General features: G+C 45.2%; 2 protein-coding genes across 2 annotated transcripts in view; both read left to right on the top strand.

Annotated features, from left to right (window-relative positions):
- The window catches only part of LOC308318701 (POU domain, class 2, transcription factor 2-like), a gene marked incomplete at both ends in the record, with an annotated part of 135,351 nt that overhangs the window by 52,035 nt on the left and 61,036 nt on the right, over positions 1-22,280 (top strand). The gene's annotated exons all lie outside the window — the stretch shown is intronic.
- On the top strand, positions 1,127-21,512 carry LOC308318243 (POU domain, class 2, transcription factor 2-like; the record flags this gene model as incomplete). The annotated part of the gene is made up of 14 exons (XM_080767715.1): positions 1,127-1,181; positions 8,804-8,866; positions 9,263-9,297; positions 9,654-9,704; positions 11,115-11,234; positions 13,953-14,058; positions 14,954-15,045; positions 15,191-15,340; positions 15,777-15,918; positions 17,025-17,173; positions 18,539-18,742; positions 19,144-19,472; positions 19,756-19,824; positions 21,467-21,512. 14 exons carry the CDS (start codon positions 1,127-1,129, stop codon positions 21,510-21,512), a joined length of 1,611 nt encoding a protein of 536 aa, XP_080623841.1.

Below are 22,280 nucleotides of genomic sequence, written 5' to 3'. Positions count from 1 at the left end.
TGGAAGCAAATGGACCCGTTCCATTTGTACACTCAGAGTTACAGGCCCATAAGGGTCCATTTGGTTCCATTTGTACACTCTCAGAGTTACAGGCCCACAAGGGTCCATTTGGTTCCAAACTATCATTTCGCTGGGGGACCCCCTGGAACTCCCTCAAGGACCCCTGTGGTCCCCTCTTTTGGAACCACTGTTCTAAGCTATATACTTACTATAGTATACTTTCCTTTTTATCCGCATTACAATGTCAACACATGTTTTCAAGGTTTTAAAGTAAAAAACTGCCATTACATTTTTTTATATAACTTTTTTAATTAATGTTTGAATCAAATCTTAGTGTTGTGCCAATTATGTGGAGGGGGGGGGGTGGGGGGGGGCACTATAGTCAATATGTGATTTAATTATGTGACAATATGGGGGGTAGAGGAGACATAAGTAGGAAACAGTACTGAGTACCTTCATCAATCTGTGTGCGTGGCCTGGGCATATCTTCACGTTGTGTTTTTCTCTGCATGTGTGTGTGTGTGTGTGTGTGTGTGTGTGTGTGTGTTTGTGTGTGTGTGTGTGTGAGGGAGTGTGTTTCCAGCCACGACATCAGTTTCCATCGACAGTATTCTTTCCCCTCTTTGTCACTATATCTCCTCTGTCTCACATGTTCTCTCTCTCTCCCACTCACTCTCTCCCACTCTCTCTCTCTCTCTCTCTCTCTCTCTCTCACGTACCCCTTTGCTTTTCTTTTGGTTCTGCTCCTCGGAGTTCCTATGCTCGTTGTGCGGCGTTACTTCCTGTTTTAATACATCCAGGGTTGTGTTTCTCTTGTCTTTCGTGCTGTCAGGAGGATGTGGGGAGGAGGAGGAGGAGGTGGGGCTTGACAGGGGCGTGTGGACCTGTCATGTGTGACAGAGAGACACACAGAGAGAGAGAAAGGGAGGGAAAGAGAGTGATTGTGTATCATTTCATGCACTCCTCTTCTGGGACTGACACAGAGAGAGAGAGAGAGAGGTGTGTGTGTGTGTAGTTTTCTTCACATAGAGCCACCATACACATACAGTACACGACTACACGTGCACACACACACAGACACACAGCGTGTGTGTGTGCGCACGCGCACAGAGAGACACAGACAAACATGACCAAAACAGCAGCAATAGCATCGATGGACTTTCCCAGTATGTGGTTGCCAGGTGAGTGTTTATCTGCACGGCCCTTCGTTAGCGTGCACCAATTATAAGTTTGTGTGTGTGTGTGTGTGTGTGTGTGTGTGTGTGTGTGTGTGTGAGAGAGAGTGTGTGTGTCTTTGAGGTGGGGGGCACAGAAAAAAGAAGGGGATAGAGAAAATGCTGTGCCTAATGCTGTTGATTAGTACCGCTGGGTCTAACGAGCTTGACTAATTAGAGGACATCAAAGAGGAGAGGGCATGGCGAGACAGAGATGAGGGTTAGTGGGGGGGTGGGGGGGGGTTAGGATGGCAGGCAAATGCCTGTCGCAGGCAGAGGGAAAGGTCAGACACCTCGTCAAGGATGGAGTTTGGCTCCGAAGAGAGTGTGTGTGTGTGTGTGTGCGCGTGCGTGCACGTTGGTGTTTGCATGTGAAGATGCTGAAGCAAATTCCTTGTTCTTTTAGTGCTCAGACTGAAACATTTCTAAGGTATGTCAAGGAGAGACGGCAAATAATTACATACAGTATCTACTTCTTCTGTTCTGTGATGATTGTTAGTGTGCGTCATTACTTGGGCTTCTTTGCACTAATGACGTAACAATGACAATTCTTACCGCTTCTTCTTTCTGTGCTGAAGTCAGCGTGTAAACGTTTGCACGTTGCAAAGTGTGCTCTGGAGCACGTCTCACTCTGCCATCTTTCTGTCCTTTGATGTTTGATGTTTCTGTAATAGACTATACGGCATGTCTTCAATGTCAATTAATTTATACGGTACAGGTTTGATTGTATTTTCTTCTACTTAATTTGGTTTCAAGCTTCACCTTCACTCACAGTGTTTTATCACTAAATACAACAGTAAAAATATTTTCTCCTCATTTTACAGTTTCTCACGCACCCTATAGGGTGAAGGGGTACACAGACATACCCCCCATTTGAGAAACACTGGTCCAAACCGCTGGACAGTACAAATAGAGTATAGAGAATGTGTCATTTCAGCTCCCAGCTCATATCTGCTGCATGCCGCCACTTACATTCTGTAGCGACCAGATACAAATCTCTCACAGCACAGCCTGTGAGATTCGCTCTCGACTGACTGACTCACTCAGTGACATGGAAACAAGGTTCCTGAAATGCCAATTAACTGACGTCGCACATCAGCAGCGAATTACCATTGCAATCTTCACAAATTACAAGTCATTTCAAAGGCCCGCTCACCTCACAACTCATTAGAGTCATGATGTCGTTGCCTTTATGTTGCTGAATGTGTCTGTAAGGCCTATACATTCCAATGGCCAGAATGACGTATCCTGACCACCGCCACACAGTAAAATCCTCCGTGTTTGATTCAACACTGAGAGCGTACAAATTCTTCCTACTCTCAGCATTAAAGCACGTTGCCGTGTCTGGGTAATTTTGTGTACAGCTATAACTGGTGTTGACACAACACTACAAAATTACACAGATAACACTATAAATCAATGAATACATGAAAGTGAATAAACGGGGAGGAAAGACCTAAATAGGACCTTAGTTTAGCAGGATGTTTGTATTGTGTTGTGTATTTAAAGGTTTCATGACATTAATTTTCATTTGTTTTTAGTTTATTCGTTTTTCTTTTAGGTTTTATGACCTCAATTACACCCACACGCAACCTGAACTTTGAACATTCACTGGATTCTCTGTGGTCTGGGGGTTTTCTCTGTGTGTTCTGAAGCCTTTTGAGCTGCAATGAAACAGGCAAACATCCCTCAACAGTGACATCTGCTGGCAAATTATTATGTCATATATGGGATTTGTGGACTCTTACCTCACAGTCCACAGGGAAATCAGAGCACTTGTTTCAGCCAGAACATCTACTGAATGTTAAAAGTTCAGGTTTTTTGGGTGCAATTGAGCTAAAAAAAAAAAGAAATGAAATTAAAAAACGTATAAATTACAAAAACGTATTTTTATGTCACGATCCATTCGAGAGAAATATCGTTCTATTGCGTCTCAATAAAGAGGATGACATCATAGAATATAGAATAGAGTGAGCAGTAGTGTTTTGCCGGCCCAATATTTAATAATATTTATACCAAAAAGGTGAAAGAGCTTCGTAACATGCTAGTAATTATGGTGTTATGTGTGTATAGAAATATATACCCAAATCAAAACCGTAAGGGGTGGTCAGGTCAATACTGGAATTCAAGAATGACAAGAATTCCACTGCCCTGGCCTCAATATAAATACCGGTATGCAATTGTACAAATATTAGACCTTAATAGTCGAATGTTTAAGCATGTTACTTACAATTACAACCATGTATAGGCTAGCCTATAGATACTTTATTTGACTTAAAAACATTTTCCAGATATTTTAGTTTTTGCCAATTTACCACGAGGTGCCCACTCTTCCTACTGCCCACTGCCCAGCTATCCTGTCGTCAGTCTTCATACTGTAGCTGTGTACAACCTTTCCATTTGCAATGGCTTATATTTTCCAATTACTTTTTTTAGCCCATGATTATTTTTGCGCTTCAGGCAAGACACTATATCTTGAGAAACATCTCTATCTGTCTTCATATGCTAACACTATCAGCAAGGTTTCCATTTTCATAGGATTATTTTTTAACAGTCAAGTGGAATATTACGCTGCGTTGAGTAGGTTTAGAATTGAACACAAGAGCACAATCATAGTTATTTATAATATTAGTGGTATAAGTGAATGAAGTGTCATTAGATAATTTTGGGCACTTATTACTTAATCATAGGCAAAACCTTTCCCCAAATGTCTAAAATAGCTTGCAGAATGCAGATGGTCTGTTTCCTCTATTTGTCGTGCGATGAAGTACTGTATAGGAATAGGATTTAAATGCTCCAAATAATGTATGATCAGTAGTCTGCCTTAGCTATACGAGGACTGGGATAATGTATGATCAGTAGTCTGCCTTAGCTATACGAGGACTGGGATTTCAAATTCTTCTGCGGTCTCTCTTGTCTAGTATTCATCTGTACACATGTGCAAAGAAATAAAGAAAGGCTTCTAGGCTATAGCCCGCTCTTTGACAAAAGCAATATAAGTTTTATTGATGGAAAACACCACTTTGCAATCAAAGACGGGCCGTCCGCACCAGAGGCTCCTCCACAGTTTAGAAATCTGTAGTTATGGGAGACTCCTGTTCCCAGACGCCCCCCTCGGCGTCAGGGTGGTGTCCTGAATCGGGAAGTGTGTGTAGTTAGTGTGTGTGTGTGTGTGTGTGTGTGTGTGTGTGTGTGTGTGTGTGTGTGTGTGTGTGTGTGTGTGTGTGTGTGTGTGTGTGTGTGTGTGCGCGCGTGCATGTGCATGCTTGCGTGCCGTGAAGGGTTTGGTCTCATGCCCTGAGGAGAATTATAGAAACAAACCAGACTACACACACAGACACACACGCACAGTCGCTTACACACACACACACACACACACACACACACTTGTTCCCTGTTCCTTGTATTGCATCATTTATTGGTGATGATTTATGATTTCTTTGATTTGCTCAACAGTTATACTGTATATACAGTATACATAATATGGTAATTCTTTCCATGGAAAGATGTCAGTTAGTTGTTGTACCGGTGAGGTAAGAAACCTTATAGGGAGAGCTTATGTGAGAACCTACATTAAATACAATATGAATGTATATAATTATCTGTATTATTTTGAGACTGTTTGAGCCTATTGACTATGACTCACAGTAGTAGTATAGTGTACTGCACTGTATATTGTGAGTATGTCAATGGTGGGGTATTTAAATAATCTTGCAGATATAGGGAATTATGAACTTTATGGCACCTTTGTTTGTTTGCTAGTTTGTTTTGCCAAAGTTATATAAAAAAAGGTCCAAACGTAAATTTCAGTAATGTTTTAATTCGTTTGGAGAAAATGTAAAAATGTAAATGTAAAATTATTCTTGTCATTATAGGCCATCATTATTATTAGCAGTACAAGTAGCAGTAGCCATAGTAGTGTAACTGTTGGAGTTGTGGTCATTATACTGGCTAAATGGAAGTTGTAGCACACCCACACAACCTCTCATCTTTTATAAATAAAGTAATGACCCTATACTCTCTCTCTTTGTGTGTGTGTGTGTGTGTGTGTGTGTGTGTGTGTGTGTGTGTGTGTGTGTGTGTGTGTGTGTGTGTGTGTGTGTGTGTGTGTGTGTGTGTGTGTGTGTGTGCGTGTGTGCGTGCGTGCGTGCGTGCGTGCATGGACAGTAGGTGGCTGTGTAGACATTTTGCGTGTGAATGTGTGCGTGCTGATTTGATGGGAGAAGGGGTCTGTACAGTATGAGAGATGACGTGTGGGAGAGAGCAGGCTAATATTAACAGCCTCCCTGACAGTAAGTGTTGGTTTTTAGCACTGCGTTCAAGCTGCTGTGTGAGGGGGAAGTCACTAGGGGAAGTGAGAGAGAGACGCAGCCTCTTGATATACTGTCTTTTCTACTGTATTAATGACCACATTAGACACCAGGTTACCGTCTATAGCCCGTCCTCCGCCGTTAATCAATGCACACTTGTCCCTTTATGTGTACGGTGCAGTGTAGGCTGAACATGCAGCGTGTTGGCAGTTGGCAGGCTCGCCTCGCGGGTGGAGGAACCCTCTTGTAAAAGTGAAAGTTCACGTGTTTAGACTCTCTTAAGAGGCCTGCAAGGTCTCTGTGTGGGCAGAGCATGGAACCCCACCGCCGCTAACCGTGCTTACTCACTGTGAGTGAGTCACTGTGAACAAGACAAGTATTTATAATGCACGTGGTACCTTTCCATTGCGCCACACATTTACCACTCTTTAGACTTTAAGCAGTGCTGTATGACCGTGATCCTGTGGTCAGACAAGTGTGGGTCATGACCGAAAGAGTATAAGGTCGCGAATACAAGCGGCCCGAAATGAGTTTTCTTGGACGGGTGGCTGGCATCTCCCTTAGAGATAGGGTGAGAGGTTCTCGGAGGCCGAGGGTGAGAGAGACTCAGAGTATAGAGTCGCTGCTCCTTCGCCTGGAAAGGAGCCAGCTTAGGTAGTTCAGGCATCTGGTTAGGATGCCTCTCGAGCGTCTCCCTATAGGGAGGTCCTCGAGGCACGCCCCACTGGGAGGAGACCCCGGGGCAGACCAAGGCACAGTTGGAGGAAACACATCGACTCACTGTCCTTGGAACGTCTCGGGATCCCCCCAGGAGGAAGTCACTAATGTTGCTCTGGAGAGGGAAGTCTGGAACACTCTGGTGGAGCTGTTGCCCCCGCGACGGTCATTTTAAGTTTAAGTATGCATTGATTTATAAGTGGCTCCTTGTGGTTCTCAACAGTGTTGTTTTTGGCAGCAAATTTCTATTTTAGTTTTAGTCATAGTCTTTGGAATAAAACTTCATTTAGTTTTCGTCATATTTTAGTCACCTGGAATGTTTTAGTGTTAGACTAGTCGACTAAATATCATAAGATTTTAGTCGACTAACTACAGTTGATTTAGTTGATTAAAATGTATTTTGTCGGGCCTTGATGACGTCGTAATGACTGATTTTACACAGCCGATCGGCTATTTTCATCATGCAACCAAGTGTAAAATGACTTATACTGGATCTCTCGTCCACTATAGTCCCTTCCTAACATTTTAGTGTAGTTTTTATTTGTTGACAAAATTGTCCATATATTTAGTCTTAGTTTTAGTCATCATAGCTTAGTTTTAATTTAGTTTCCATCAGTGAAAAAAGGTAGTGGAAGAACTCAACACTGCTTGGCAAGAGCAAGGAGAGAGTGTTTCTGTCTCTGTCTCACTACTGCCCCCTACTGCTCAATGCTCTTGTGAAGATGAAAAGGCAGAGACGAGAAACCCCCAAATCTTGGACAGAACAGTCAACACATTTAACTAAGTCAACAAATCGCAGGAAGGAGCACATATGAAATGGCCTAGTTTGTTGTTAAAATGTGCTATACAGAAGAATAAAAACTATGAAAGTGATTTGCACACTCATTAAAAAGCTGCCTTGTGGTAAAGGAGTTAAAAAAAAGACACATTCTCTATCATGCAATTAGAGCTGACATGACAAAAAGAAAAGAAGGGGGGAAGAAAATAAATGTTATTGTAAAGGAAATGCACTGCATTTTACAATATGTTATTGTAAAGGAAATGCGCTGTTCATTTTACAATCTGAAAGGTGATAGCAAGCGACCTCCAAAATTAGTCCAGACTGTGCAACCAAGTTTTAATCAGGCATTAGAGGAATCTATAAGATCTTTAAAGATACTTTAAAGCACAGCAGTGCATGACAACAAACAGGTGGCATAATTATCAGTGCTTTCATCAGTAACATCATGACAGTACACAGGATGGGAGGAAAGGAGCGAAAGGGGGGAGTTCATAATGCAGCTGGCAGATATAATTAGTTGGTCGTTGGGTTGATTTGCATATCTCCACAAAGGGGAAGTATAGCTCTGCGCGTGGGAATACGTGTGTGTGTGTGTGTGTGTGTGTGTGTGTGTGTGTGTGTGTGTGTGTGTGTGTGTGTGTGTGGTGTGTGTGTGTTTGTTGTGTATTTGCCATAAAGGCACTGAGGCAGGGCAGAAGAACGGGACACATGCATGAGAGAGATGATGTTGACAGACTGTTTTTTGATAAACAAAGGACTGGTTGACACAAACATGTCACTGACTACAGTCTCACCCCTCCACAATTCCCTCCAAATCTCTCTATACCGCAGTACCACACCCATTATTCTCACATAGTTTCTCCTCAAATATATCTGTACTGTTGCTCTCTCTCGCGCTCTCATATTTTGACACGGGGACTGCATGTCCCAGCAGCACTCTATCGATCAGGAAGTGACATGGTGTTGTGAGTGACATTACAGAGCCAAAAAAACTATAACCATGACCAACGAGGTGGTGGGCAGCTCCCACTCAGGCACGGCACCGGGTTATTCTTAGAACAAGCAAACAACTCAAACTTTGGCCCACTCCATCTCGCAGAAAGAGTGAACGTCTGAAAACATGTACATGCGGGCTGAGTTTGACTCGTATGGTTTTTGTGACCCCGACCTCAAAGCCGTCGATTCCTAATTCATGTCGCGTTCCAAAAAGCTCACGTTTATCTCCATAAAGACACAACAACACTCGTTGACCAATGGTCAATATTGCCTACCTATACTGTATACAGGACACCTTATAGTTTATTTTCCTTCTCCTTTGGCCTGTCTCAATAGTTACAGTAACGGTATACACCAGTATGTAAGCCTATTATGAAAACTGAAAATTCGTTACTTGTTTTTTCCCCTTCTCTTCTTTTGTACCTGCCTGTGACCTCTCTCTCTCTCTCTCTCTCTCGCTCTCATTTTTGTTTTCTTTCTTTCAATTTCAATTCATGCTTTCCATTATCAGCGTGAAATTCAGCATAAAATCTTTCCTTCTCTAAATCTTCTCGGTTTTCTGTTTGATTGATGCTCCATTGATGCACCTTACATGTAGGTTTAGCCTCACCTGCATATAGTATTAGTGTATATATATAGTTGCTCTCTTTTCAGTCTTTTTTGTTATCTTTCTTGGAATCACCGTAACATTGTTTCTAACTTCTATTCTCTCTCTCTCTCTCTCTCTCTCTCTCTCTCTCTCTCTCTCTCTCTCTCTCTCTCTCTCTCTCTCTCTCTCTCTGCAGATATCAGGATGTCAAAGTCAGAGGTTGAGAAGCTAGGGCCTGAGTCTCCAATGGAGAGCACAGGTACAAACTGTGTGTGCGTGCGCACGTGTGCGACCGTGCATGTGTGTGTGTTTGTGTGTGTTGATAATTTAAAATGTAATATAAAATTTTCACTTAATCTCATTTTAGTGAAACCATGACCTGACAGCTGCGTGTTGTGTAGACTGTAGACTATATGCTGTGTGTGTTAGATGCATCTGTGTCGAAATATGTGTAATATCTTTGTGTGTGCGTGTGTGCATGCTCTTGTCTTTTCAATTTCTCATGTTTTCTTCTGTGTGTACTGTGTACTGTGTACGGGTACGTGCGTGCGTGTGTGTACTGTGTACGGGTACGTGTGTGTGTGTGTGTGTGTGTGTGTGTGTGTGTGTGTGTGTGCTCTTGTCTTTTCAATTTCTCATGTTTTCTTCCACGCAGATTCAGAACGGAACGGTCCGGAATCAAATCACCAGGTAGCTCTGACTCCTTATGCCACGTACACTCAAACGTAACACATGCAGACATAGTTTTACTGAGGTTAAACACCTATTCAGTCAGGACACATAGCAAAAACATATAATTATATAATATATAAAAGGACATTTGAATACAGGTTATATGTATTCAACCATTATGAACAAACTATCACCAGTACACCAGTAACATAATATACGTAATCTGTAGTAGGAATACAGGTACAGATAATTACAGTAAGTGAATCAATAATGTGCAGTACATCTATTTGAAGTGAGTACAAACACTACAGTATATTGGTGGTGAAAACTATTGCTTATTTGTCCTTCTTTGTCCTGTCCTCCTGTAGGCTCAGTCCATGAAAATCAACCCCTTTCCCCTCTCACCAAGTCTGAGCAGCAGCAAGGTGAGTTGTTTGTGAGTGTGAGTGTGTGTGTGTGTGTGTGTGTGTGTGTGTGTGCGCGTGTGTGTGTGTGTGTGTGTGTGTGTGTGTGTGTGTGTGTGTGTGTGTGTCTGTGCGCGAATTGCGCCTGGTTCAGTCTTTATGTCTGTCTGTGTTTGTTTTTCTTGGGGTTTCACGGCACCACAAAGGCCTCATTGACAGTATGGCTGCTGTAGCATTCACCCCTTTCCATGGAGCCAATGGGCTCTTTGTGGACGTTTAATGATTCATCGAACGACAAGCGAGTGTCAAGTAACGTGTGCATGCCTCCATTATAAGCGAACTCACTGAGGGCACGGCGATTCATTGTGTCTGAGAAACCACTGGTGGAATGGAGCGTAATTTACCCAATACCATCACTCCACAATAAGTTATAGTCCCCCTCCTAAACCTTCCTCATTTTTGCATACCGACTTATTGGATATGCAAATCCGAGAGAGTCCCATGCAGGCCCCTATAGTGTCTGCTGCGTGTCCTGACATGGCCTCATCCATGAAGAAAGGGGAACATGCGTCCCTTTTGTAGAGAAAAGAAAAGGCCTGGGCAGTCCCTAACTCCCGCTATACGAATAATGGAAGACAAAATGTCTGCACCGCCAACCAGAGAAACAAAGCACAGATTAGGTGCAGGCTTTGCTGAAGTATAGTATCTAAATTCACAAGGCACTGTATTTTGATCTACAGGTTTGCCCCGGAGGAGTTTATGTGCTCGACTATATTGTCATGATACTAACCCATTCTGACCTGAGATCAGATTCATACGAGGTTTCCACCGGACACACACTGGTCTGATTAACCCATTCTGACCTGAGATCAGATTCTAAAAATGTCAGTCGTTCTTCGAATTTTTCAAAAATAGCAGACCTACAAGCTCGTATCGCGCCACTCGGTGGCGCGATATGAGCTTGTAGGTCTGCTATTTTTAAATAGCTAAAGCATAACATGATGCCAACACCAAAATGGGTGCCCGGTCAGAATGGGCTAAATAAGCTTTTCAATTTGGTTCCAACTGGAGATATGCCACAGGGACGGGTGGCTCGGAGGGCTATTGTCAATCGTGTTTACTCTGGTTTCTCTTTATGGAGCCGGCCACCACAGAAGAAGTGTATTTTGGTGGGGGGTTTGATTCATTACAACAATACAATTTTAATGGACTATTTGTATTACATGTTGTCTCTTCATGTCTCCTGCACAGATTATTGACTTACAAAATAGTCTGTATTCTTACTATACAAATCAGCAAAGACATATCATCTCTAACGTACGTATACACCAGAGCGATGTTAGACATTTAATCATTTGGTACTTTTTGCCAGGGCCACAGCTGTGTCTACCAGCGCCCGTTAAACCGCTGTTTGTTTTGTCGTTATACCAGAGTAAGATGGAGGAGTGTGGTGACATGTCACCAGTCCTCCCTCCCTCTCATGGCCCGACCCCCTCACAGACCGCCCTACAGCACACGCAACTAATGCTGACCGGCTCCCAACTGGCAGGGGTAAGACACACACACACACACACACACACACACACACACACACACACACACACACACACACACACACACACACACACACTTCGCATTGGGAAAGGGGCGTTCCCGTCCAAAAGTTGCTATCTTCAGACACCAGCCTTATCCCTAAAACACCTGCTCTACCCGTTACATTATGCATACTGTAATAATAATAATAATAAAACTTTATTTGTGTACAGTAGCACCTTTCATGACATGAAATGCAGCTCAAAGTGCTTTACAGAACAATGGAGAATAAAATTGCAGTAATCAAGCCGAGAAAAAACAAAGGCGTGGATTAGCGTTTTTGCATCGTCCAAGGACAAATAGGCTCTGATTCGTGCAATATTTATAGGTGAAAAAACTGTAGGTGTGGTTTGGGCGTTTAATACATTAATAAAACCAATCACGGATGCCTTTGAGAGAAGTCTCCGCAAGCCATTGTCCCCAATGCAATCTTACACGCTCTCCCTCTCTGGCCTTGGAAGAGCGACATTGCCTTGGAATAAAATGATCTTTGATCCACAGACTTATCACTCGCATTGCTGGTTATAGCAAATGTAGACCAACCAACATTGTATTTGTCTTCGATAAGCTTCATGGTAACTGCTGATAAAAAAACACTATTTATTGGCACAAACAGTCACACTTTTGTGGGTGACAGTGAAATTGTAATGACAATCACATTCAAGGTCACTCAATTCTGAATTTCTGTGTGTCTGTGTCCACAGACGCACTGCATGTGGCACCAATAACGTTGGTGCCGACGTTCGCAGGCACGCTCTACCAAACAAATTTGGCATAGAGGGTGGTTTTAGAATCGGCCATGCGCTTTCCCAAACGTGTGGGATAATGCAACAACACGGCCACACCTCCAGGCGCAAATAACGGAGTCGGCATAATGTTTAGCGGGTAGTGTGGATACCGTTTAGGGACGGTGCCAGCGGCCTTGTGCGTAATTCACGGGTAACGGGTACTGCGGTTAATGGTTAAGGCTTTATAGCCCTATAGGGCCCATATTCTTCTGTATCTGTTGGTGGCGGTGTGTTGCTTTTCTTGCTTGCTTCTCTCATGGTGCTGCTTTTTGAACAAAATCTGTCTGGCTGTTTCTTCTCCTCTACCTTCCCGCCCTCCTGTATGTCTCTCCTCTCCGTGTGCGTCCAGCTGACAGCTCTGTTACCTGCTCAGCAGCAGTTGTTGCTGCAGCAGGCCCAGGCTCAGCTCCTGGCCGCGGCCATGCAGCAGTCCAACGCAGCCCACGCTGCTCACGCCGCCCACGCGGCCGCCCAAGCCAATCAGCAAGCTCAGGCAGCCGCGGCAGCGGCCAATCAGCAGGCCCAGCAGCAACAGCAGCAGCAGCAGCAACAGCAGCAACAGCAGCAACAACAACAGCAGCAGCAACAGGCGGGACAAAGTGGCCAGCAGGCCCAGCAAACTCAGTCCCAGGGACAGGGTCAGGGACAGTCCCAGGGACAGAGCACACAGGAACAGACAGGCCAAAGCGTCCCTGTCCCACACCCTCCTCCTCCGCCCCAGCTCACCCTCACCCAGCCAATCCAGCTCACCGCCCAGGTAAAGACCGACCAATCACAGTCCTCCTCCTCCCCCCAGGCCCGGGCGAGCGGGGAGGGGGGCTTGATTGAGAACGTATTGCATTCAGCTGTGGGCTCATTTCCCCCTCTTTGCATGCTGGGTATATACTGTCGTTTTCAAACCGGCGCTTCTCTTTTTCTGTCTGCGTGTTTACTGTTGCTGTGCTGCTGTTTTGTCAGTTCACACACCTGACCTGATTAATCCCATTGCATGCTCTTTCTTAACCAGGGATCCTTTTTGAGGGGTGCTAGCCTCCTATATCCAGCTTTTGGTGTCTGTCCACAAACTTTGTCCTACACAAACATTAAATTCCCATTGAATGGAAAATTTTACATAGTGTTTGAGCAAATAGACAGTGTCTATTTTACTTCATGATGATGTACGATGATAAGAGCGCCCCTCACTCAAGGTGTTTTTAATTCAAGGAGCCCCAGTTTGATATCCATTGGCCACAGACCTCCATTTGGTACGCTGTTTTCTCTGGGACCCCGATCTACACTGCTAAATACTTTCTTCATTTTACTCTGAGAGTGTCCAAATTGAAACAAATGGATTTGGTTCCGTTTGTACACTCTCTGAGTTACAGACATTTAAGGGTCCATTTGGTTCCTGACAGCAATCACTTAGCTGAGTTTTAGCTGTTCCGTTCAGGACAAGCAGAGTCAGGGTGCTGGCTCACTGGAGGCTCTGCTACATTTAAAAAAAAAGGAGAATTCCGGACAATCTGGCGTTATTCATTTATTATATCCAACAACGAGTGGTACGGGTGACATTTTGGTAACACTTTATATTAAGGTCGTCTTTATATTATAACCAATGTGTATTAAATGGATATAATATAAAGACGACCTTAATCTAAACTGAGACAGACTTTTACGTCCCATAGCCTGAGGTTTCTGATTGGTTTAGAAAGTAAGATTCCTGTTGTTTGAGGCTGAAACGTCAAAACAAAATGCCCAAATTAACCATTTCACCACATCTTTAAACTGCTATTTGTGCCAACATGGCTGCCGTGAAACGGGTCATTGGATGGTTACTGTTAGACCCCAGACGGTGCCCCATGTCTCCCCTGACCCTGTGCTGTTCCGTCTGCTCTCCTCCACCCATCAGGACATCCAGCAGCTTCTGCAGCTCCAACAGTTGGTGCTGGTGCCTGGACACCACCTCCAGAACCCTGCCCAGTTCCTCCTGCCCCAGGCACAGCAGGGCCAGCAAGGTAGCCATTACTGCACCATCCATCCATCCATCCCCCTGTCTGTCACACTAGTGTCCACCTACAACTGTATACAAGTCACTGTGTTAACCTAGCCTGGGCACCATTCCATTCCGGGTTCATGAACCGGTCGGGAGTGGATGATATCGCTATACACCATGTTGTAGTATTGTTTTGTATAGTCGGCAATCTCCCGGAACTTCCTTTTCCCTCAAACCGATTTTTCTCAATAAAAGCTACAGGCTATATACGAGAGCTTTTATTGTTATTCTTCCGGTTTGAGGGGAAAAGGAAGTTCCGTTTGATTGTTCCTGCCTGATGACTACAAAACAATACAAAACAACATGACGTAGCGATATCATCCGCACCCGGCCGGATCGTACGGCACTTTTGGAACAGAGACCAAGCTTTCCTCTGAGGTGGAAATAGTTCTCAAACTATTTCGTGCCAAGGAAGGACCCCCAAACACTTTCAAGATAAAAATAAAAAAAAGTTCAACAATAGCAGCTCGCAAGCTAGCAGCTGTGAGCTTGTACATCTGCTATCTTTGAATAGCCATCACAGCAAACGTGTAGGAGAAGGAGGGAGAGCCGCACACTGCCACTTGCAGGTTCAAGAGCTTTTTATTTAATGTAATTTAAAGTACAACATTTTTCGGTCTTTCGACCTTCCCCTGGTCCTGAGCAAGGTCCAAAGACCGAAACGTTTGCACAAGTAAGTCGAGTGTGCGGAAGTCTTCTCTTGAATAGCCATCACAAAAATGTTGACTCATGTTTTAACGGTTAAGATAACGAGCGTGTGCATACTGGTTCCATAACAGGCAGAAGGCGTACATTGCATGCATCAATTTAATTTCATCAAAGATTCACGTTGTTGTTGTTTGTTCCCATCCTCCCAGGACTCCTTTCGACACCAAATCTTATTTCGCTACCTCAGCCAAACCAAGGGGGCCTGCTGTCCGCTCCGACCAGACTGGGACTCCAAGCACAGGTACACATGTCCAGGAAACTCCCAGGCTTCAGTGCCAGATAGGGCCTCAACAACGACTATTTGAGCCCTAAAGTAATCCATGATTCTCTCTCTCTCTCTCTCTCGCTCTCTCTCTCTCTCTCTCTCTCTCTCTCTCTCCCCATAGAGAGATAAAGGTGTAGAGGTGAGCAGTGGTGGGGGTGTGACCCCTTTGACCTCTGTGACCTCTCACCCCGAGGAGCCCAGTGACCTCGAGGAGTTGGAGCAGTTCGCTCGCACCTTCAAACAGAGACGCATCAAACTAGGCTTCACACAGGTGTGTGTGTGACGTGTGACGTGTGTGTGTGTGTGTGTGTGTGTGTGTGTGTGTGTGTGTGTGTGTGTGTGTGCGTGTGCGTCTGTGTCTGTGTTGCTGAAAAGGGTAATATGAAAGGATGCATATTTATGCATGTTTATTAAATGTCCCATGTTGAGCAGCATCATTTTAATTTATCTGCTATTGTGTCTTTGTTGTTTTATTGTACCAGTTAGTCCCACCAGGTAAAGCGGGCAAATTCAAGGGGGGTGAAGGTTTAGGATTTTTTTTTTCACTCATAGTTTTAGTTTGAGGAAATGTGCAGTGCAATTCATGTGACAATAAAGGTGCGTTTCCTCAGGGTGACGTTGGCCTGGCCATGGGCAAGCTGTATGGGAACGACTTCAGCCAAACCACCATATGTTATATGTTCTAATATGTCTGTGCATGTCCTCAGGGTGACGTTGGCCTGGCCATGGGCAAGCTTTACGGGAACGACTTCAGCCAAACCACCATATCTCGCTTTGAGGCCCTCAACCTGAGCTTCAAGAACATGTGCAAACTGAAACCACTGCTGGAGAAATGGCTCAATGACGCAGGTGAGAAGAGGGGGGGAGACAGACAAATATTTATATATATATATATAGAAACTATAGTAAAACTATAGTAAAATCTGGTTTGACCAGATGAAGAGCCTTGGCTCGAAACGTCGTCAACAAATTTATCTTTTGGAGCATACGAGTGTGCGGGTTCCCTTCTCTTTTCCTATAAATATATATATATATATATATACAAATATCTGTCTGTCTCTCCCCCTCTTCTCACCTGCGTCATTGAACCATATATTCTTTTTTTAAAGGATTTATAATGCTACAGTAAGTATATGGTATATAGCAACAACTTATGTGACACAGATTCTGTCCCGGATTGAAAGTATAAGGTAATGGTATAGGTTCAGGTAGCGGAACCGATAATCACCTGTAGGTTACTTATCACTGGAATGTAACTCGAGCCAGCTGGCTGAGCCTACTGGTGATTATCGGTTGTTATTACATGGCTTGGTTGAATGCTTGATTCTGATTGGTCAATCGCTGAATTCAGCGGTGTGTTATTTCTTGATAACAGACCGCTCCGCTCTATAACAGACCACTGCCTAATCAAACCCTCTGAGCACCAGCTGCGCCCCACCTTATTTACTGCTGTTTCCAACATGACAGCCATGTACACACACACACACACACACTGTGACACACAATGTCATTTACAGCTAAACATTGCCTCCAAAAATGTTTTTGAAAACATTTGAGCTAGAAATAGACTAGCAGTAACCAAAAATGGATTCTATATTTGATCAACTCACTTCCTTGTTTTCCGACAGTGCTCCAGCCCTGCAGCTGAGCAGACGCAGCCAGCGCGAATACTTTTTTTGTTGTGTTTCGGTAGCCAAGCCATGTAATAAGCGAGATAATATCTGGCTAGGTGTTCATTGTCGGGATATAATTCACCTTCAGGGTGATTAACCATTAAACTCCCTGAATTTTCTCCCGACAATGATCACCTATAGCCAGATATTATCCCTTACATAACATAACATAAAATGGCTTAAGTGGTGTGCGTATGTGTGCAGGGGGGGTTAATGTACTGTATGTTGGCCATGAAGTGTACGGAAACATGGATGCATTGCATGTGATCTGTCCTCCACCAGAGACCATGTCCATAGACTGCACTCTGCCCAGCCCCAGCTCTCTGTCCTCCTCATCCATGGGCTTCGAGGGTCTGCCCGGCCGCCGCAGGAAGAAGAGAACCAGCATTGAGACCAACGTGCGCGTGGCCCTTGAGCGCGCCTTCATGGCGGTAATTAAAACCTAAATGCAATTCAGTTAACCTGCACATGGAACTCCACTGGCAGAGTCGAGAGTGGTTAAAAACACAACTTTTGTCCCGGGGAATTCTTCAAAAATAAAGGCGCTAGAGTGCCAGCAGATATGGCAGATTTTACTCTGAAAAGCCCCGCCGTCCGCCCACAATCAAGAGACGTACAGTTGATGTGGGTGGGGTTTGGACCCTCAGGTGCATTTGTCTAATGTTGTACATTTTCTAATGTAAATATGTGTTTTTAATACAGTACACCCTTTCTCCCCCCACTGTTTCTTGATACTTTGCATCGGTGTCATGCTTCTGCAAAAACCTAAACTCAAGGGTCTGTCTTACCCTCTCTGCAGTTTAGATTTTGTTGAATAATACTATGACAAAAAATGTTCCGTCGATTACCTTTTTTCACTGACGAAAACTAAATGGAACTATGAAGACTAAAATGAAGACTAAATATAATAATATATTGACAATTTCGTCAAATAAAAACTAGACTAAAATGTTAGGAAGGGACTAGTGGACAAGACATCCAGTATAGAGGGTATGCGCATGCTTAAAGTGAATGGCACATCGAGTGGCAAAGCAACATGCAAAGTGAGTTTAACCTTGTTTAAAGTTGTTTAATGCAATCAAATTCAGATTGGATGCACGGGCTGTCAAGGCCAGAAAGTAGTTTTTTGCCACTCAGTAGGCATTCCTGCATATCTTCCGGGTTTGATGATGATGTCACGCACATACCCTCTATAAGTAATTTTTTCATTTGGTTGCATGCTGAAAATAGCCGCTCTACATGCTCACAATGTGTCACACTGCGACACGTTGTGAGCCATTGCGACGGCATCAAGGCCCGCCAAAATACATTTTAGTCGACTGAAATCTCATGACATTTAGTCGACTAAAACTAGACTAAAACTAAAACATTCCAGGGGACTAAAATGTGACTAAAACTAAATGAAAACTATTTCAAAAGACTATGACTAAAGGGCCTTTCAAACGTGAAGCGATATAATAATGCGCCTATAGTTCATTTTCAATGACACCTGCGTTTTTTTGCGCGGAGCACTGGGGAGCAGTCGCGGTGCGACAACGCAAGCGTATATTTACGTGAGCGCGGTCCCGCTAATTTTCCGCGAGCGTGCTCGTTTCGTGCACACGCCCGCGACTCACCCGACCTGGCTTCTGTTTAGCTTTTTTTGCGTTGTCGCGCCCCTCTTTATTAGACCTCTAGCAGACCTCTCGTTGATCCAGGCAACAACGCGATGCGTTCCTCCTCGCTTCCCGCATGAAAGGCCCTTGAAACCCAAAATGTAATGTTGCTGCCCAAAAACACCACTGCCTCCCTGACAGAACCAGAAGCCTACCTCAGAGGAGATCCTGATGATCTCCGAGCAGCTCACCATGGAGAAGGAGGTGATCCGCGTCTGGTTCTGCAACCGCCGGCAGAAGGAGAAGCGCATCAACCCGTCCAGCGCCACGCCTCCCCTGCCCTGCAGCCAGCCCCCCAGCTCGGCCCCGCCCACGCACAAGACCCCCTGCTACAGCCCTCACATGGTAGGGCATCCCGCTCACGCAAACGCAGTGGTTTGAAATAAAAATTCAACGCACGCACGCACGTACGCATCTCTCTCACTAAATGGTAAATGTTGCCTCTTTTATCCGAAGTGCTTTACATAGATTGTGCATTTACATTCACCCAACAACCAGCACATCACGAGCAATTAGTGGTTGAGACTCTTGTTCCAGGACCGGCCCTAGCCCCTAGGGCGCCAGCCAGTTCGCTATAGGTGCGCTGTGTAGCCCTCAAAATAATAAAATAAGATATTTGCAAATTTTGCATATGCGGAGGCGACCTCTACTAATCTCGCATTGGGCGCTGAGAGGACATGCTCAAGGACACTTTGACGCTAACTCTTCACTCACTCACTCACTCACTCTCTCTCTCTGTCCAACAGATGTCCAGTCAGCTGTCCCAGGCGGTGAGCAGTCTCTGCAACAGCACAACAGTGACCACCATGTCCTCCATTGGCCCCCTGGCCTCCAGCATCGTCTCTGCCCACCCCTCCCTCACTTCCGTCCACTCCTCCCACAGCTCCGCCCATCCCTCACTCAGCTCCGCCCACCCCTCTCTCAGCTCCACCCATCCCTCCCACAGCTCCAGCCATCCCTCTCTCAGCTCCGCCCACCCCTCTCTCGGCTCCGCCCCCTCTCCGGTGACACCTCCGCCGCGCAGCACAGCCAGCCCAGCCACTCCCATCCACAGCACACTTAACCTCAACACAGGGTAAGACTCGGGATGGCATATATACAGCACACATTTTAACAATGTATTTATGTCCACACAGAGGAAATTGCATACAAGGACATAAATAGTTCAGGTGCAGCAAAGTTACATCAACAAAATCAAGGCATATGTCCTCAGTCACGGTATACAACAAGCATGTCATGGCACCCACACGCACGCACGCCCACACACACACACACACACACACACACACACACACGCACGCACTGCGTATTTTTGCGTATTTTTGTGAGTAACCATGTGTGTGTTTGTGTGTTCACAGCTTATGGCGCATGGGTAAAAAGAATGGCGACGTATCTAACTACATCACCGATTTTGCTGCAAACCTGAGGTGAATACGAACAAAACAAAACATGCACGAGACACACAGATACACACATTAAAACAACAAACCATGTCGCTCTTGCATATAGCTTTCCACTTTGAACCTGGTGTGCCTATCTTTGGCATGCCGTTATAGGCGCAAGATTTCAAAGAAGTCTCCCAAACAATTCCATATTTTCTTCATGGTGTGCGCTTGCTGAGATCGGCTATTCATCATACGATGAAGTAATGCACAAGGGCTTCAGTGGTTAACAAAGGAAGACACTCTGTTATTGAGCCTGATTTGCTTACAGTATATGCGTAAATGGATAGAATTATTTCAGTTTCACATCTTTTTTCTGAGATTCTTCCTCCTTGCTACTGTATGTGTGCATTGCGTTGCATTGCAGATGATTACCAGCACGGTGGCAGCTTTCTAACGTTGTTTATGTGAGCACTAGGCTTCTTCTTGCCGCTAAACTTGCTTCCCTTCTACCTTCTCTCCTCTACCTGTGTGCGTGTGTGCGTGTGTGTGTGTGTGTGTGTGTGTGTGTGCGTGTGTGTGTGTGTGTGTGTGTGTGTGTGTGTGTGTGTGTGTGTGTGTGTGTGTGTGTGTGTGTGTGTGTGTGTGTGTGTGTGTGTGTGTGTGTGTGTGTGTGTGTGCGCGTGCGTGACACAACAGGAACACTGTGATGGGAGTTAACACAGGGATGAACCAAGCCCTCCTCGGTAATAATCCCCTGGCGTCTCTCCAAGGTGTGTGTGTTAGGCACACACACACCCATATATTACAGGCCCATATGTTACATAGTACAATTCACGGGTCCATTTGGATCCATTTGTACACTCTCAGAGTTAAAAAAAAAAAAAAAGCACGGAGGAGTTTACAGTGTAGACTCAAGGCACGACGAAGATGCTCCACTCATCAGCTTGCATGGTCAAGAGACAGAATGCAAGTGGAGACAAGAATGGCGACGATATAGAGTGAGAGATAGAGATTAGATAGATAGATAGAGACAGGACTGATGGAGATGAAACATGAGATAGACTGAGATGAGAGAAGGATGGGAAGTTGAATTTAATTGAACAAGACACATCGTCACCAAACATATGAGTTGTACAAAGACACAACTCTATAGAACTGAAGTAATGTGAGCGATGCTGCTGCATGAAACCGGAGAACGGGTTCCACTGCAGCACGTTGTATGAGCTTTTAGATCTCCTATATTTTCGATAAGTATAAATCTGGCTCAAGGGGAGGTCAGACACCAAGGTATGTTCTGTAGCAGGCTCGTTGACTGTGGGACACACAAGAACAGACAAAATGATACATAGCATATGTCATAATTTTCCTATCCCATTGTGCTCATTACATCCACCATCGCCCCCCCATGTATTCATGTGTGTGTGTGTGTGTGCGTGTGCGTGTGCGTGCGCGTGCGTGCAGTCTTCACATGCTGTGCTGTCCCCGTCACTCACATACACCTGCATCTATATGTCTCCATCTCCAGTCAATCAGCCAAACGTGACGGCATTTAACCACTCTCTTCTTTCCTCTCTTTCACCTTCCACGTTCTCTCTCTCTCTCTCTCTCTCTCTCTCTCTCTCTCTCTCTCTCTCTCTCTCTCTCTCTCTGTCTCTGTCTCCCTCCCTCCCCTTGGCCCTCTCAGCGGCCCTAGCAGCCAGTGGTGGCCAGTTGCCTCTTTCCAGTCTTGAGGGCGGCAGTAAGGTTCTGCAGGGCGGCGGCCTCCCCTCCTCTCTGTTCCTCAACCACCCCGCCCTGCTCCACATGGCGCAGGGCCACGGGCCACACGGCGCCACGCTGGCGAGCAGCGTGCAGGCCGCCATGGCCAAACAACAAGCGTCCCACCATCACCAGCCTTCCCCCTTCCCCTCGGCCAGCAGCGTCAGCCCCACCCCCTGCTCCCCCTCCCCCTGCTCTAGCCCCGCCCCCTCCTCCTGCTCCTCCAGCGAGATGGCGCACAGCCCCACCTCTCTGGGCGGGGCCAAGATCGAGTGACGACGACGCCGACGGGCCAATCAAAGAGAGGAGGGAAGGAAGGAAGGACGGACGGACGGAGAAAGAAGTAAACAAAAAAAAAACACACACAAAAAAACGAGAACCTCGCCTTTCACAACCAAAGCTATCTCTTTCCCTCTCTCGCACTCTTCTTCCTGGTGTGTGGTTTTCGTTTTGTTTATTTGATTTGTTTTGTATTCGCGGCGGTTCTCTCTTTCTCAGACTCTTTCTCCCTTTCTCTCTCTCTCTCTCCTGGTCTTTCGATGCCAAACAATTACACAGAATGAAAGAGAGGAGGGGGACGGAGAGGGAGGGGGGACTGAAAGAGTGGAGGGAGAAGGCGGGAAGGAGGGAGAGGTCGAAACCAAAAATATCCATGTATCCAAGAAGACGGAAAGGAGGCAACGTTGGACCCCTTTTTGCCAATACTGAGCGACTCTGACATGCTGCCTCTCCCTTGCCCC

Source organism: Protomyctophum bolini (genome assembly GCF_963924005.1).
Source record: "Protomyctophum bolini genome assembly, chromosome: 7".
Taxonomy (NCBI): Eukaryota; Metazoa; Chordata; class Actinopteri; order Myctophiformes; family Myctophidae; genus Protomyctophum; species Protomyctophum bolini.
This window is presented reverse-complemented; position numbering and strand designations above follow the sequence as displayed.